Genomic DNA, 14469 nt, shown 5'->3' on the forward strand with positions numbered 1-14469 from the left:
TGTACCCGATGGGGAAAGAGTTCTTAAGCTGCCACCACTCCCAGGGCACAGCCAGAGGCAACAGGCCCAGGAGACCAGTCTTCCAGTGAAAGAGGCCTATGAGCTTATCATCCCAGGGGCGGCCTGAGGGTCAGGAACACACCTTCTCCTGGAACACACCTCGAAGGGCTGACATAAACCTCTCCTGAGACAGTGGAGGGCAGGCACTACCTGCATGTTCTCGCTCTGCAGCGCTCCGGAGCGCCAGCCTCTCTCAGAGCGGGACTCTTCTGTGTGTGTGGTGCCCCGGTTTGGGTGGCTGCTGTCCAGAGGATGCCTTTTGGGTCCCATGGGATTGTAACAATGGAGAGACGGTTCTTGGAAGGCTACCACCCCCAGGACACTACACGGAAAGCAGGATGAGACACCCGCAGCCTTTCTATGAGAGAGGCCTCCTTGCTTGTCCTGGACTTTCCGCCTTAGGGGAAGGCCTCGGGTTGGAACACACCCAGAGGCTGTGGAAGTGCACTCAGGGAACATAGGCCAGAGAGTCCATCTTTGTACGCTCTCTCTGCTTCGATCTCTCCCCAGTGTCTCCCAGAAAGGAACGTATAAACTCATCTGGATTTTCATACCTGCCACCCAGGGAAAGGCTATAGATCGCCTGGCCCTGGTGGTCAGCCGGACTTACACTTGCTGTCCCACGGACTGTATATATTTGCATACCTTAAAGGCTCCTAGCTAAGGATCTGGCTTCCCATAAGCCTGAATCTAGGTAATGACTGAGATTCCACTGCCGCTTTGGGATACTGACAGGTCTTGGCACACTGTATTAAAAATAAAATAGCATACTTGGACAGTTGATAGAAGATGATGCTATCTTATATCCACATATTCTACTGTTTTCCTAAATAACCCCTGTCATGCTTTCTCAAAAAGAATGGATCTAGCCCTAACTGGTTTGGCTCAGTGGATAGAGCATTGGCCTGCAGACTGAAAGGTCCCAGGTTCGATTCCGGTCAAGGGCATGTACCTTGGTTGCGGGCACATCCCCACAGGGGGTGTGCAGGAGGCAGCTGATCAATGTTTCTCTCTCATCGATGTTTCTAACTCTCTATCCCTCTCCCTTCCTCTCTGTAAAAAATCAATAAAATATATTTTAAAAAATTGATCTACTACTTGGAGAACAGGAACACTAGATTCAACCTCCAGTGTCATTCCACTAAGACTAGATGGTGATGACCATTTATGTTTGGAACAACGGAAGAAGCAGCTTTACATGAGAGCCTGCTTGGCCTTATATAGGCAGAAAACAGGGCTTCTACCACATGAGTTACTTGGGAGCAGAAAACTAGTCTTATTGCGCCTTCATAACGCAGAGTATGCCATCTGGCATCTATAGGAACTTAGTAAATAGTTGTTGACTCACTGAGTGTATGGTTATAAAGTTTTCTCTCAACAGCCCTTTTTGCACCTGACTGTCCATATAAATATGTGAAAATTGTACAATTTAAAACTTCCTACATTTACACATCCAAATGGTGGTGTAGACGGAAATGGGAATCCCTGAAAGCTGGGAGAGAGTGGCCTGGATTCTCCACAGTGGGAAAATACCCACCCCTGTATTGGCTCTGCGCCCTGGAGAACAAACGACCTTGCGTAAACTGAACGAGACACATCAGGCTCACAACAGTGGCTCCCAAAAACCTGCCGTGTGCCAGGCACTTCGCACACACAGTAACTATGAACGGCACAGAAATTGAGGCACAGCTGGCTTGCTCAAGGCCACACACATTTCAAGAGAGAGGCTGAACAGGAATTCCAGCCAGATCGTCTCAATTTCAGTATTCATCCTCTTCCCACTTCACCACAGTAATGTTCAAGAGACATTAAACGTATAATTATATAATAACTAGATCATGATGTTAAAAATATACTCAATGTAAGTAACGTTTAATCATGATTACAAATCACATTAAAATGTAATTCTTTACTTGCACTAACACGATTGCTTTTAGTTCTTTCTCAGTTCTTTCAGATAATCAGTCAAGTTGTTTGAAGAGTTAAAACACACTTTTAAAATGTGGAATGATAATGTATTGTTGAAGAGTTTAGTGATGTGTTCGAATTAAACAGCAATTTGTCAAAACTAACAACAACAACTAATGTCCCACCAGATTTACACAGGATCTACCATACTTGCAAGTGCTCTTTATGCATACACACAGTACCATGGCTGCTCTGACGCAGTATGGTGCACTGTGCCATCAGGCACGCACAGCTGTAGCACATCACAGATCTGCTTCAACAGCATCCCTCCACGTTCAGCTCCGATCTGCATTTAAATTCCTTGCATTAACAGCTGTAATGGAACTGTGCAGAGCCTTAGGCAAATAAACATGATAACCACCAAAGATTTTGACTTTAGCAGTGCAGAGTAGTCACATAAAATGCAGAAGATAGAACAGTACAGAAAAAAAAAAAAGTGTAGCTGGCAGTCTGGAATAGTTAAGAAATTCTTGTTGAGACGTTGCATTTGTCAAGTTCTTTCTGCTAATATTAAACTCAGCACTTTCTAGAAAGTGCTACCCTGACATTGTTCAATGTGGGAACTGTTTCTAAAGTAAATGAAAACGCCATTTCATCATGATTTCAAGCTCTATACATAGAAAAGATTTTAATATATACACTAATAAAAAGTCGGCTTTCTACTCCAAATTGTTCTTCTCACAGACTGCACAGACCTCCACCCCCACTCCCTGGCCTCCAGAAGCTGAGACATCACACAGATTTAGCAAGGAGCTGGAGGAGGCGTAAGGAGAGGAAAGTGTGAACAAAGACCCATGAATGACTATCCACCCTTCTATTCACTTTCCCACTCTGGGGTTATGATTTCACGGCCAGCTTTCAGCATCACAGAAATAATAATGTTGCCGGTAGAAATGGGGTCCTTTCACAGAATCATGAGGAAAGCATTTCAGGTGAGCCTCATGGGGGGTTGTGGTGCAGTGGTAAGGATTACTGAAACTGCAGTAAATGCAAAGGATCGTCCTGGGTTCAGCTCTTGTCCCTCTGGGGCCAAAGCCCAGCCTTGTCCTCATCAGGCCCAGAAATAGGGCCAGTGTCCAAAAATCCTGTACCATGCCAAGGTAGTCCAGTTTAGTCTCTGTCCCCATCTGGCTAGCTTAGTCTGTTCTTGGCTGCACTTCAACAGTGCCCAGGCCTGCGCTTGGAGCCCAGCTCCTGGGGGGTCCCAGGCGGCTGCTAGTCCCCACATGGCTGTTATGGAGCGAGATTGAGAATGCTAATTCGCAAATGTGAGTGTTACCAGGAAGAGAGCTCCAGAGCTTTGTTAAACTTGGATTACATGATCTGGGCTTGAGAAAGATCAGGCACTATTTCAAAATAACCAGTCGGTTTTCCAGTCCTTTGCAGGTTTGTGCTCAGGCCTCCCTCTAACCAATCCCTTTCCTAGATCTTATCTAATCCAACCCTTTTCCCAGGCTAGACACCTCCCCTTTATGGCTGCCACCCCGGCTTCTCAGCAGAGAACTTTCCCCGTTCTTGTTTTCTCTCTCCCTCAGAAATCTTGGCTAATGAACAGTCTTGATGGGGGGTTCCTTTTGCTTCTTTCTTTATTAACATCTAGCTACCTATGCTAACAATAATAGAAGAGTTGCTGACAGCAGCAGTGAACTTTGATTCTCAACTCCCTCCCACATGCCCCTTGTGCATCTAACGTGATGATACTTCAGTAATGGTACTGCCTTCTTAGAGAACTGTGCCTGAGCCTCTGACAGTGGGTCCTTTGAGTCCGGAAGGGGTGGAAAACAGCATGCAAAAGACACTTCTTTTTTTTTTTAGATATACACTCTGGTGAATTCCTGGTCTAAGTGAACCTCTGTTACCACTAGAAAGTGGTAAATATGGTTTCTCATGGAACTGACTCCAAAACTAAATTTGCCTTGTATTATGTGAAAAATATGACATAGATTTACCTTATAAATGTGATTGTTTTACTTTTATGATTCTTGAATTTATTTGATCAGTTTCCATGGAATGCAGTCTATTAAAATATTATTTTGGAAGCTGTTAGCCTTTGTTAAAGTTTGGCAAAATTATTATATTTAATATTTTTATTAGAATTAGTAAAATCTCTTTAACCAATAGAAACAAATCTTTAATAGCATATCTCCTTTCTCCTTCAACTGAATGATTTAAATTTTATTTTATTTTATAAGAACAATTCATAACCTGTTGTAATGTGTGCTTTAATCAACTAATTTGCCAAAATATTTTCAGCATGTCTTCACTGTAAGTAAAAAATAAATTGTCTAACAGTTTCTTTTTTTTTAATTTCACTCGTTTATCACTGAATTCAAAGCACTTGGCCATATGTCAGACTGTGGCAGGTAGGTCATATGAGTAGTTTCATAATATATGAACTGTTGGTGCACTTTATATTGCTAACAAATTTATTTGTTGAACTAGAGTTAAATCAGCATGGCCATTTGAAATTCACATTAGTACAGTAAATAAGTCACTAAGCACAAAAAAACAAAACAAAACAAAAAACCCTATTTTAAAATCTGTTTTTCTGCAGCTGCACATTTTAAATTATTCAATATATTTCTTATCAGTTTCCCACTGCTAAAAAATGTGAAAAGTTGACTGGCCTCACAATGGCAGATGAAATAAAATAACTGAAAAGCATCAAATATTTTTAATTGGTATATAGGGATCTTTTACACACACATATGCACAAGAACAAACATGCTACTTGTTTAAATGTATATATATAAAATATAAAATCACACAAATATCTATTTACTTTGAAAATATGATGGCATCACTGGACAACTAAATATGACAGATTTATTTATAATAATCTCCCTCCTAAACTATTTCATGCTATTTAACAGACAACATTCCAGAAATATACATATTGTCTAACTTATTTCTTAACTGCAAATGCAGTCACATGAATCTATGCTAGAACTATATCAAATATGCATATTATTAGTATACCTTGGAATAAAAGAAACATTGATAAATCCTATCAATGAGGCAAATTTCACCTTCTTGTCATTTACTGTTAATATATGCATGTTGAGGTGATATTATATTACTACTACAGCAGGTTATAAATCATAGTTTAGATTTCCATGGTTGATGTCTTTGATCTTTATCTTATACTAGGGGCCCAGTGCACAAAGATTCGTGCACGGGGGGGGGGTGGGGGGATCCCTCAGCCCGACCTGCACCCTCTCCAATCTGGGAGCCCTCAGGGGAGCCCTCTCCAATCCGGGAGTTTCTGTCTGTCTTTGCAATCATATGAGCGAATTGTCTGAGACCCCAGCCCAGTTTGGTTTGGTGCTCACAGAATAATAGAGGTCTTTTTTTTTTTCTTTGCTCCATTGGTGGAGATTTCCTAGAAGTTGCAGGATATCTTCCTTTTAATTTTTCCTCGACACTCTGACTTTACTTATGTCTCTCACTTTGCTTTCCCTCCATCCCCCACCTGCAACAGTAACTTGCTCCAGGCTCACTTTGCTCTAGTGTCTAGGAGATCCTGCAATGCGTCTGCCACCAGAACTACGATTCCCAGAATTCCTGGTGCTCCCCACGCTCCTGGTTTCTGCTTCCGGTTCAGGGGCTGCAGAAACCAAAAGGTCTGCGAACTCCAGCCACCCCCAGGCCAGGCTGACAGGACCGGACACTCCAGTGGTATCCCTGGGATCCCGGCTGCTCAGTGCTGGTGCACGCGCACGCTACCCACAGGCTTGGAGCGGGCAGGGTCCCGGGGACGCCCACCTCGTGGCCCCGGCTACACGGAGGGCAGGCAGGCGTCCAACCCCACCCCCAGCTGTTCGGTGCCTGCGCGCCATCTTTGTCGGATTACTTTGCATACTTACTCCTTATTGGCTGTGGGCATTGCAGATGTATGGTCAATTTACATATTTGTCTATTATTAGTATAGATGATTTATATAAGGTTATTTTGATATATATTAGTAATTTTATGAGATAGATGTCTAGATGAACTCCATTTATCAGCCATAGTTTTTATAGAATTACTTCTTTACATTAACAAAACCAATAAATTTTTAATAAAAATACTATACCAAAACATAAGACAAATTCTTCTTCCTCTTTTTGAAGGCAACATTAATGAAGCATGCATAACATTGTTACATAGTTAGAATAAGTTATTTTCTAAATCCCTAGTACATGTTTCTATTGTGTGTATCTGTAAGTTTGTGTGTTACTTCAATATATGTATTCCATTCCACCAGCCCTTCGAATAGTATCAAATGCATGCCTTCCTTTTCCATTTAACTGGCAAAACCAAAAGGGTTTAGACATAAGACAGAAAGCAAAAAGTACAAATGTTTTTGTTTGAATTATGTTGCCCTTTAAATTATACTGCACAAGTACAAGCAGAATAGAACAATTCTAACTTTAGAAACTGTAGCATATAAATGTCTCCACTAGGCAAACTGTCAAGACAACCTGGACAGCGTCAGTGAAAGTAGGTCTGTCCTTTCTTGGCTATAAAACTGGAAGGAGAAAATCTTGTTACCGGAGGCCTCTTCAGATAAAAACCAGTTTTTCAGCCAAAGAAACTCTTCTCTCTTCCTCAAAGTGCCTAGTCAGTTAATTTCTAAATGTTATGAGATCTTTTTTATTTCCAAAAGTGAAAACAATTGGCTCTTCAATACTGTTTACCCTTATCCTAGGTCAAATTATTCAAAATTCAAATTTTTAATGAAAAAATAATGAAGATCTAAAACTCTATTCAAAGTATAATAATGGAAAACAGTCTCCATCAAGATAGTTCATACAAGCATTCATAAAGATAATATTAGTGATTATATAATCTAGAATAAATAAAATTTCCCCAAAAGAATGGCAGAGTCAAATACACCTTCCAAATTTCTATTTAGCCTTTACTAATACATTGGGAATAACCCCATTGACAAAAGTACCCTAAACATTTTCAGTAACACTAAATAATACTATCTCAACCACTTAAAATTCCAAAAGCACTGGGTTGGTGAATGGCAGTGTGACTCAAAATTCCATTATCATAGCCCAAATTTCAATAACTTCAAAGCATTCACTTTGCCAACCCCAAATACAGCTACAATGTACACTACAGAAAATGAAGCGTTCCCACCAGGTTTTTGCAATAGGAAAAAAAAGTGCTTTCTTTCTTTTTTATGTAAAAAAGACAGGAAGGAAGAAAATAACCATATTAACTAAAAAGTGCTAAAAGACACTTATAAATAATATCACACCCTACATAATATACTAATCTCAAGTTTAAAAATAGCAATATTTCCTCTACAAAATGTCCTTCAGCAGATATCTATCATCCTTTTTTTGAAATGTTATAAAAATTAATTATAACATTTAATTATCACATAACTACCTTCACAGTTAATGGGGAGAGACAATTGTTAAAACAGAGATATTCATTAACACATTTAGAAACTTCATTAACACATTTAGGTTATTTTTATCCCAATATCTAATAATTAATATAGGTGAGATATGTACTATGTACTCTAGTTTAATGTACATTCTAATAAGTACCACACCAAGGTGAAGCAATAAGTTTGGAAATTTAAAATGTCAAAAATTTCTGCCACGAATCATATTTGTGTTTTATTATTGTCTTACCTCAATGATTTTGTCATGAATCTCCAAGCCTTCTGATCTGTCAGCAGGTCCATTTTTCAAAATTTTTGAAACATAAATTCCTTCTCTTGATATTTCTTCTTGATCATTCTATTAAAAATATAACCATTAGCAGTAAGAAAGATGTAAACAAAGTTTTTAGTTGGATCAAGGACAATTTAGTAAATATCTCACTGCCAACCCTCCTTAACATGCAACTCTTTTTCTTAGCTGGGGATTTGACACCGAATTTTAACTTACTTAACACCAGTCATTCATCAAGATGTCAGATTTAATGAATGAGTCCAGCATCTCTGGCCAGATTATCTATTTACCTCATGTTTTCAAGTATGCATAAGAGACTATGGGGAAAGGGCATGTACAAGGCAATATCAACAGGCCCCTCAGTATGATTTATAGAGCATCTCATTTCTAAAGAGAGCGTGTAATTTAAAAAGGTTGTAAGTTAAAGAAAACAAGAAGCATATTCAGCCTCACTATATAATTGGTTTGAGAGGTGGTCATAGTCTTCAAAATATAATTTAGCCTCGTGAAGTGATATATTTGGGGATATAGCTCTGGCTGTTTCTAGTCACAGGGAAGATTGGGAGCTTGCTGAAGTGTGAAATCCCAAAGGATCAACTCTAAGCTGCAAGAGAACCCATTCAAAGCTAATCGTTACACATTTCAGGTGTAATGAGCCTAATGATTGAGTAAACCTCAAACATATAGCCAATATGGTACAAGTAGTACATGTTAGCCAGTCCCAGGAAACCAACTACAGTGCAAAACTTATTTAGGGAAAATGCCCAATATCTTATAATAATACATCGTATAATTTTAAATGCCATTTCACTTCACGGCAGGTTAAATAACATTTTTTCTCCTTAATTAGTCTTCCTTAACATGAATTTTAAGAGGCTCTAAAAAATGGCCAATGTCACCTAAATGTCAAACACCTAACTAGCATTCATAACAATATTCCTTAGGGGAAAATGAAACAAAAATGATATGATGAAAATACATCTATTTTTTCCATAATAAATGGGGTCTGTCCTAGAGACAGAAGCAAAGCAGTCATTAGTTGCTAGGTTTCTCAGATGCTAAACACAAAGAGGAAATATGCCATTGCCATCCTGACCTAAATAGAGCATATGGCCAACAACTCTAAGACAGTTCCCCTGGACAACATCTGCACTGCAGGATGCAAAAATTTCACGGCTGTTTATTGAGAAAATTAAAGAACGTGATTTTTTTTTAAAGCTTCACCACCTTTTTCTAGTTATAGAGAAGATTAAGTTGATGCAGTATTTAAAGGATATGATAGAACTTTGCAACTACAGCACAGTATACGGTAAAAAGATTATAACCCATGCGTTTTGAAAACAGTAGGCATCAATGCAGAAAGTATTATTCATTCAATTAAATAAAAGAATTGACTTGGGCAGTCAAAAATATTTCAAACCTGCTCTTGTCCTTTAACATGTCATTTCCTATGTAACTGTGAAAATATCCCTTATTTCAAAACTGATTTTAATGGTTCATTCATTCATTCAGCATATATTGCCTGGTCTGTATAAGCATCTGAAAACTGACTAACTTAACATAACCAATAGGAGGTGCAAGCAGGCAATACAATTGTCTAATATTATTAAACAGAAATTGCCTATACACATTACTATGAAATAGGTTTATTTAAGACATTTGCCAATGGGGCCATACAAGGTAGATAAAATGTGAAATGTACTCTTTTCAAGTAGTAAAGAGAAGGAAGGTTTTAGCTGTTTTGCTTTGCTTTTCTAAAATATATATATATAGGTATGTACAGGAATATTTGCATTAAGGAAACGATTTAATCATGAGCATAATTTTAAAGATCAAACCAGATGCTTTTTGTACTAAAAATCCACAAATGAAAACTAAGTTATTATTTTATAAGCAAAGAGTGAGTTATGCATTAACAAGGTGGGTTACCTGATTTGGTCGACCTCCTATAATATTGAATCCCAAAGTGTCATTTTCTCGTTCTAATAGAATGGTGAATGGCTTATGTTCTCCACCCTGGAAGAAAGGGGATAAAATAGCAAACTCCGTAAAAATATATATAAAATTAAATAAATTCTAGAGTAAAGCTTTTTTCCCCACTGTAAATAAATTAACATTTGAAAAGGGGAAAATTACAATTAAGGATAGCTGAATTTGAGAGAAGGTTAATTTATTCCTAAATTCACTTTGAAAGAATGTATTTGAAGGGAACAACCATACATGTGAGAAAAATAACTATTTTCAACTAAATGGCATTGCATTTTTACACATTAAGCAGCTTTTATTCTAATGCATTCATTGTTTAATTCTGACTTCACTGTAATTTAAAACAGAATTCTGGTTTAGCCTTGCAAGTGTTCTTATTCTTTCCCTCTATTACAAAGGAGTAACATAAATTGTTAAAGGATCTGAGAATTACTCTATGTAAAAATTTCACCTCGGAAAGTCTGAAGGAATAGTGAACTTTTTATCAATTTCTTTCCACTGTACTATTTGGATTATTATTGTCATGCAGGATATGACAGGTTACAGTAATCCTAATTTTAAATAGTTTTCTTATTGGGTTTTGCATAACTCCTGAAGATAAAATAAAATAAAATAAAATAAAATAAAATAAAATAAAATAAAAATAAAAATAAAATAAAATAAAAAACAGAGGAGAGTTAAACACATAGGAATTATATCTACAACCTGTTTATCAGTAAAGACTATTTTAAAAATAAGATGAAGTAGTGCCAGACTAGAGGAGTTTGTTTTATGGTTATGGATGTTAACTACCCTAACATATCATATATTTGGCAATGGGCAATTACTTCAGAATGATAAAATCCCATAAGCATCTTTTACCACTACTGCCATCATCACCCCCTTTTCCCAGGAGCTTTTCCCAGGCAGTGCGCACAGCAGCCCCTACTGGTGGTGGGAAGCATTTCTGAGGAGCACAGAGAAGCCTTCTGATAATGAAGTCTGCAAATCATGGGCAGTTTTTCCTCACTTCTGAGAACCATCGCTTGACTTTTTGAATGGACTTCCCTGTCATATAATTCCAGCGGTTACTCCTTTCCATCAACTATTGCTTCCCTAGGACCTTGAAACCTGAGCTGGCACTACAAAGCATATTTCTGGCTTCTCTCTAGCTCTTCTCATTTTGTAAATTTATCTGGATATAAATAGGATAGAGAAAGAATAATAGGTAGCATCCAGTCTTCTAATTACGCAGTGTGCTTCCGTTTATCAGAGTAGATATATTGTAGGCCTTCACATTTCAATTTTTTTTTTTTTAGGTGCAAGGACAGAAGCGTCTTAAGTCCATGCCTGGTTGGAGGGAGTCCCAAATGGGAAGCACCTCGGGTTGCCCCTCCCCAAGACACTGAAGAATGGAAACAGCTCCTTGAATGGAGTGCAAGTTCTGCTAAACCCCTGCTCACCATGGCAGCGACCAACAATGTCAAACACTGTGCAGAAGTCCTCCAGAAGAGAAGTGACAGCTTTATAAACAAGGGGTGCTGCAAAGAGGCTTGTTTATTCGGTCTAAAAGCGGGCAGCCCACGAGCACAGAGCACAGTTGGGGCCAGCAGCTTCCACAAAGAAGAGAAACAGCCGCTGCAGAGGGGGTGGAGGGGAGAGGAGGGAGGGCTCCTTTGACCCCAGATGGATGTAGCTGCTCTCAGACTTGGTTCCCCCAGTCTCTCTCACACACACACACACACCACACGCACACCACCACCACCACCACCAATTCTGAAACAAGAAGGCAGGTAAGGGTTATTTAGGGAAGGTAGTGATGCAAAGAACTCTTCAGGTCTAAAAAAAATATCATCTCTTAATCTCTTAACTCTAGTTCCCACATCCCTGACGTTCCCTGTACTGAGTGGAAGGTGGCTGATATGGGCAGTGTGACAGGGAACCAAGTCATATGGAGCCAATGGAGGGGGCTAAGCAGGCGGCAGGGATGCTGGTGCCGTGGGAGAGGGAAGCAAGGGTGGCGAGGTCCCTGCTTCCTGGTCTCAGGTAAGGGCCAAAGGTACAAAATAGAGGCAGAGAGGGTAAGGGCAGGAGTCAGAAAGAGGGGGAACAAGGTTTCTGGGTGAGAAAATGAGTTTTCCTAATAACCTCCTTCTTCGTGGAAAAGTTGGCATAGAAACTGTTTAACTCTTTCCAATCCTCACAGAAACGGGAAGGGAGCAATCCTTGCTAACTGCAATACTAAGACATTCGGAAGATGAGTGATAGTCTAGTATCATCGGGCGGGTGGATGCCTCCTCCTGCATGATAAGGAGGGCAGCACCTTCCCCGGGAGTCCTGAACTACAGAAAGAGCCTTCCTCTTCCCCCCCCAACCATCATTCCCCGGGGGCCTAGCCCTCCGCGCTTACCGGGCTGTGGCCGCCGCCCAGGTCCCTGGCGAAGTTGCGGACGTGAGCCATGTACTGGGCGAACTTCTCCCGGTACCTGCGGGCCGCCAGCTGCACCTCGCCCTGCAGCGCCCAGAGCTGCGCCAGCAGCGCCTGCTCGCGCCGCCTCCAGGCGAGCACTCGCGCCCCGGGCCCCCGCCCGCTCCCGCAGCAGCCGCCCGGCAGCCCCCCGCGCGCGCCCCCGCCCCGGCCGGCCCTGGGCGCCGCTCCGCAGCCCCCCCGCGCGGGCACGTCCTCGCCGCCGCGGCCGACCGGCCCCGAGACGCAGCCCCAGCGGCGGGCAGGGCCGAAGTCACAGCGCTCGGCGTGCGCCTCCAGCTCGTGCCGCTCCACGGAGCGGCCGCAGCCGCGGGCGCGGTGATCACTCTGGATGCGCAGCTTGTGGATGAGGCTGCGCAGAGGTAGCACCCGGTACAGCTCGCCAGGCGCCAGGGGCTGGCACTGCAGCGGGCACCGGCGCCGCCGCGCCGCCCAGGGCAGCAGGCAGCTGGCGCAGAAGACGTGCCCGCACGGCGTGCACAGGGGCTCCTCCAGCACCCGGCCGCACAGCTTGCACTCCAAATCCGGGCCCATGGCTTCGGCGAAGCGCTCCAGGGCAAAGCCCATGGCAAGGATGGGGAGTCAGGGGACGCGAATGCGGAGTCCACTTCCTCCGAGCACCCCTGTCTCCCCGGGGCACCCCTGAGACAGCACTCCCGCTGTGGCCCCGGAGGGGGCCAGGAGGAGAAGGTTGGGGGTTGTAGTCTCAGAGTTTGGCGTGAAGTTTTCAGGCTCCAGCTAAGTCCCCTGGCTCCGCCGTATTGACGCTAATAGAAGCCACCTCAAGTGATGTCCCCCTACCCCCCTTAGCTGCTCTGCAATTTATATTCTTTCAAATTGTGTCCGCGGAGGGCCGAGGCCAGCTCTCAATAGCCCTTAGGGAAACGGTGCTCCACTTCGCCTGCACAGTGAACTTCAGGCAGTCTTCCAGCAGAAATAACTTCCAATTCCACCTGAATACTATAAGCTCCAGGGAAGCAGAATCTTTGTCCATGAGGTTGTCCATTCCATCAACTCCTCATCACTCCGCATCAAGTGGATCTGCAATAAATATGTTTGAATTAGATGCACTTTTGTTCTTTCAAAGCAATCAACTACAAAATCACCAGCTAGGCATGTCTGCCAGCTTAGGAAAATTACTGCGAGGTATCTACAGAGCCAGGTTTCTCAAATCACGATCCGGAAATCAGTGAGATTCCTGAGGCAGGATGATGACCGGCAGCCACGATGGGGAAAAGGCCAGGTGCTCGCCTTAGGAAACCTCTCTCTTAGAGAGAACTTGAAGCACCATTCAAGGCCTCCAGCCATGTGAGGAGGCTGGGATTCCGTTACTGAGCACTACGACTCCAGGTTCAATCACAACACCATCCGTCTTCTACTTCCGCAGGCATTTACACTGGGAAGGGAATGCGACCTTTTGGGCACCTGGAAAGGTGAATTAAAGGGAAGGATTATGAAAGAAAGCAGTGAAATCAAAAATTAAATCTTACTAGTTGCTTCCCTCTACTTACCCTGAATATACAGTTTAGGTCCAAAGTGCTTCCTCCCCCAGTTTGACTCTTCAAAGTGGGTAGCATGCCAGGCCTTACTGAAAACATGCAGCAAGGAGTGCCTCCAAGCTCTCCTTCCCCAGCTTCCTTCACCATCTTCGAAACTTAGGAACGTAAAGCAACCCTATCACCTGGATACATACCACTTCCTGCCCTTATGCTGCAGCTAGCTACTTCCACAGGCCTGGGATGTGCTCCCTAAATTAATCAGTGATGATTCCTCATCGCAGCTGAGCGTTTTGCACTGAAAGCTGTGTCCTTATGGATAGCACCAGTAGCTATCAGTTGGAACACAGGAACAAGGCTCCAGTCTTTGCCCTTTAAATCCTTGGAGCTAAGGGAAGAATTAGCAATGGCTAATAATAGAGGCTAATAAGAACCTTCTGGGCCTTCTTTCTGTTTGAAAGATGAGATTTTATTAGAGTAGTTCAATAGCAGTGGGGATCCTGGATTGACTTGCCAGATATTTGATATGCTTTTAAACTTGTTTCAAAATAAGATGCTATAGTCCACATTTTCTACATATACTAGTAGATCATGATAAAGTAACATTTGCCACAATGCTGTAAATTTCCCCCTTCCCTTTGGCCTTTCACAAACAAACAATAATTCCCAAATAAATAAGAAATCATTTAACATTAGTAGCATGAGCATATGCTTCTGAATTGTGCAGGCTATACAAAGGAAAATGTTATAGAATGTATTCAAATAATCTGGGCCAGAGGCTTCTGTTCCATCTTCTTTTTTTAGTTACAGAAAA

General features: G+C 41.9%; 1 protein-coding gene across 3 annotated transcripts in view; it reads right to left on the bottom strand.

Annotated features, from left to right (window-relative positions):
- Positions 1-12726, bottom strand: part of PDZRN4 (PDZ domain containing ring finger 4) — a gene marked incomplete at its 5' end in the record, with an annotated part of 372119 nt that extends 359393 nt beyond the window's left edge. For all 3 annotated transcript variants that reach the window (XM_080662757.1, XM_080662756.1, XM_080662755.1), the window contains 3 exons: positions 7665-7772; positions 9636-9722; positions 12082-12726. In XM_080662757.1, coding sequence (XP_080518883.1) covers positions 7665-7772; positions 9636-9722; positions 12082-12726 — 840 coding nt within the window. The remainder of the gene's footprint in view (positions 1-7664; positions 7773-9635; positions 9723-12081) is intronic.
- Between the last annotated feature and the right edge of the window lie 1743 nt (positions 12727-14469).

Source organism: Plecotus auritus, assembly GCF_963455305.1.
Source record: "Plecotus auritus genome assembly, chromosome: 3".
Classification (NCBI taxonomy): Eukaryota; Metazoa; Chordata; class Mammalia; order Chiroptera; family Vespertilionidae; genus Plecotus; species Plecotus auritus.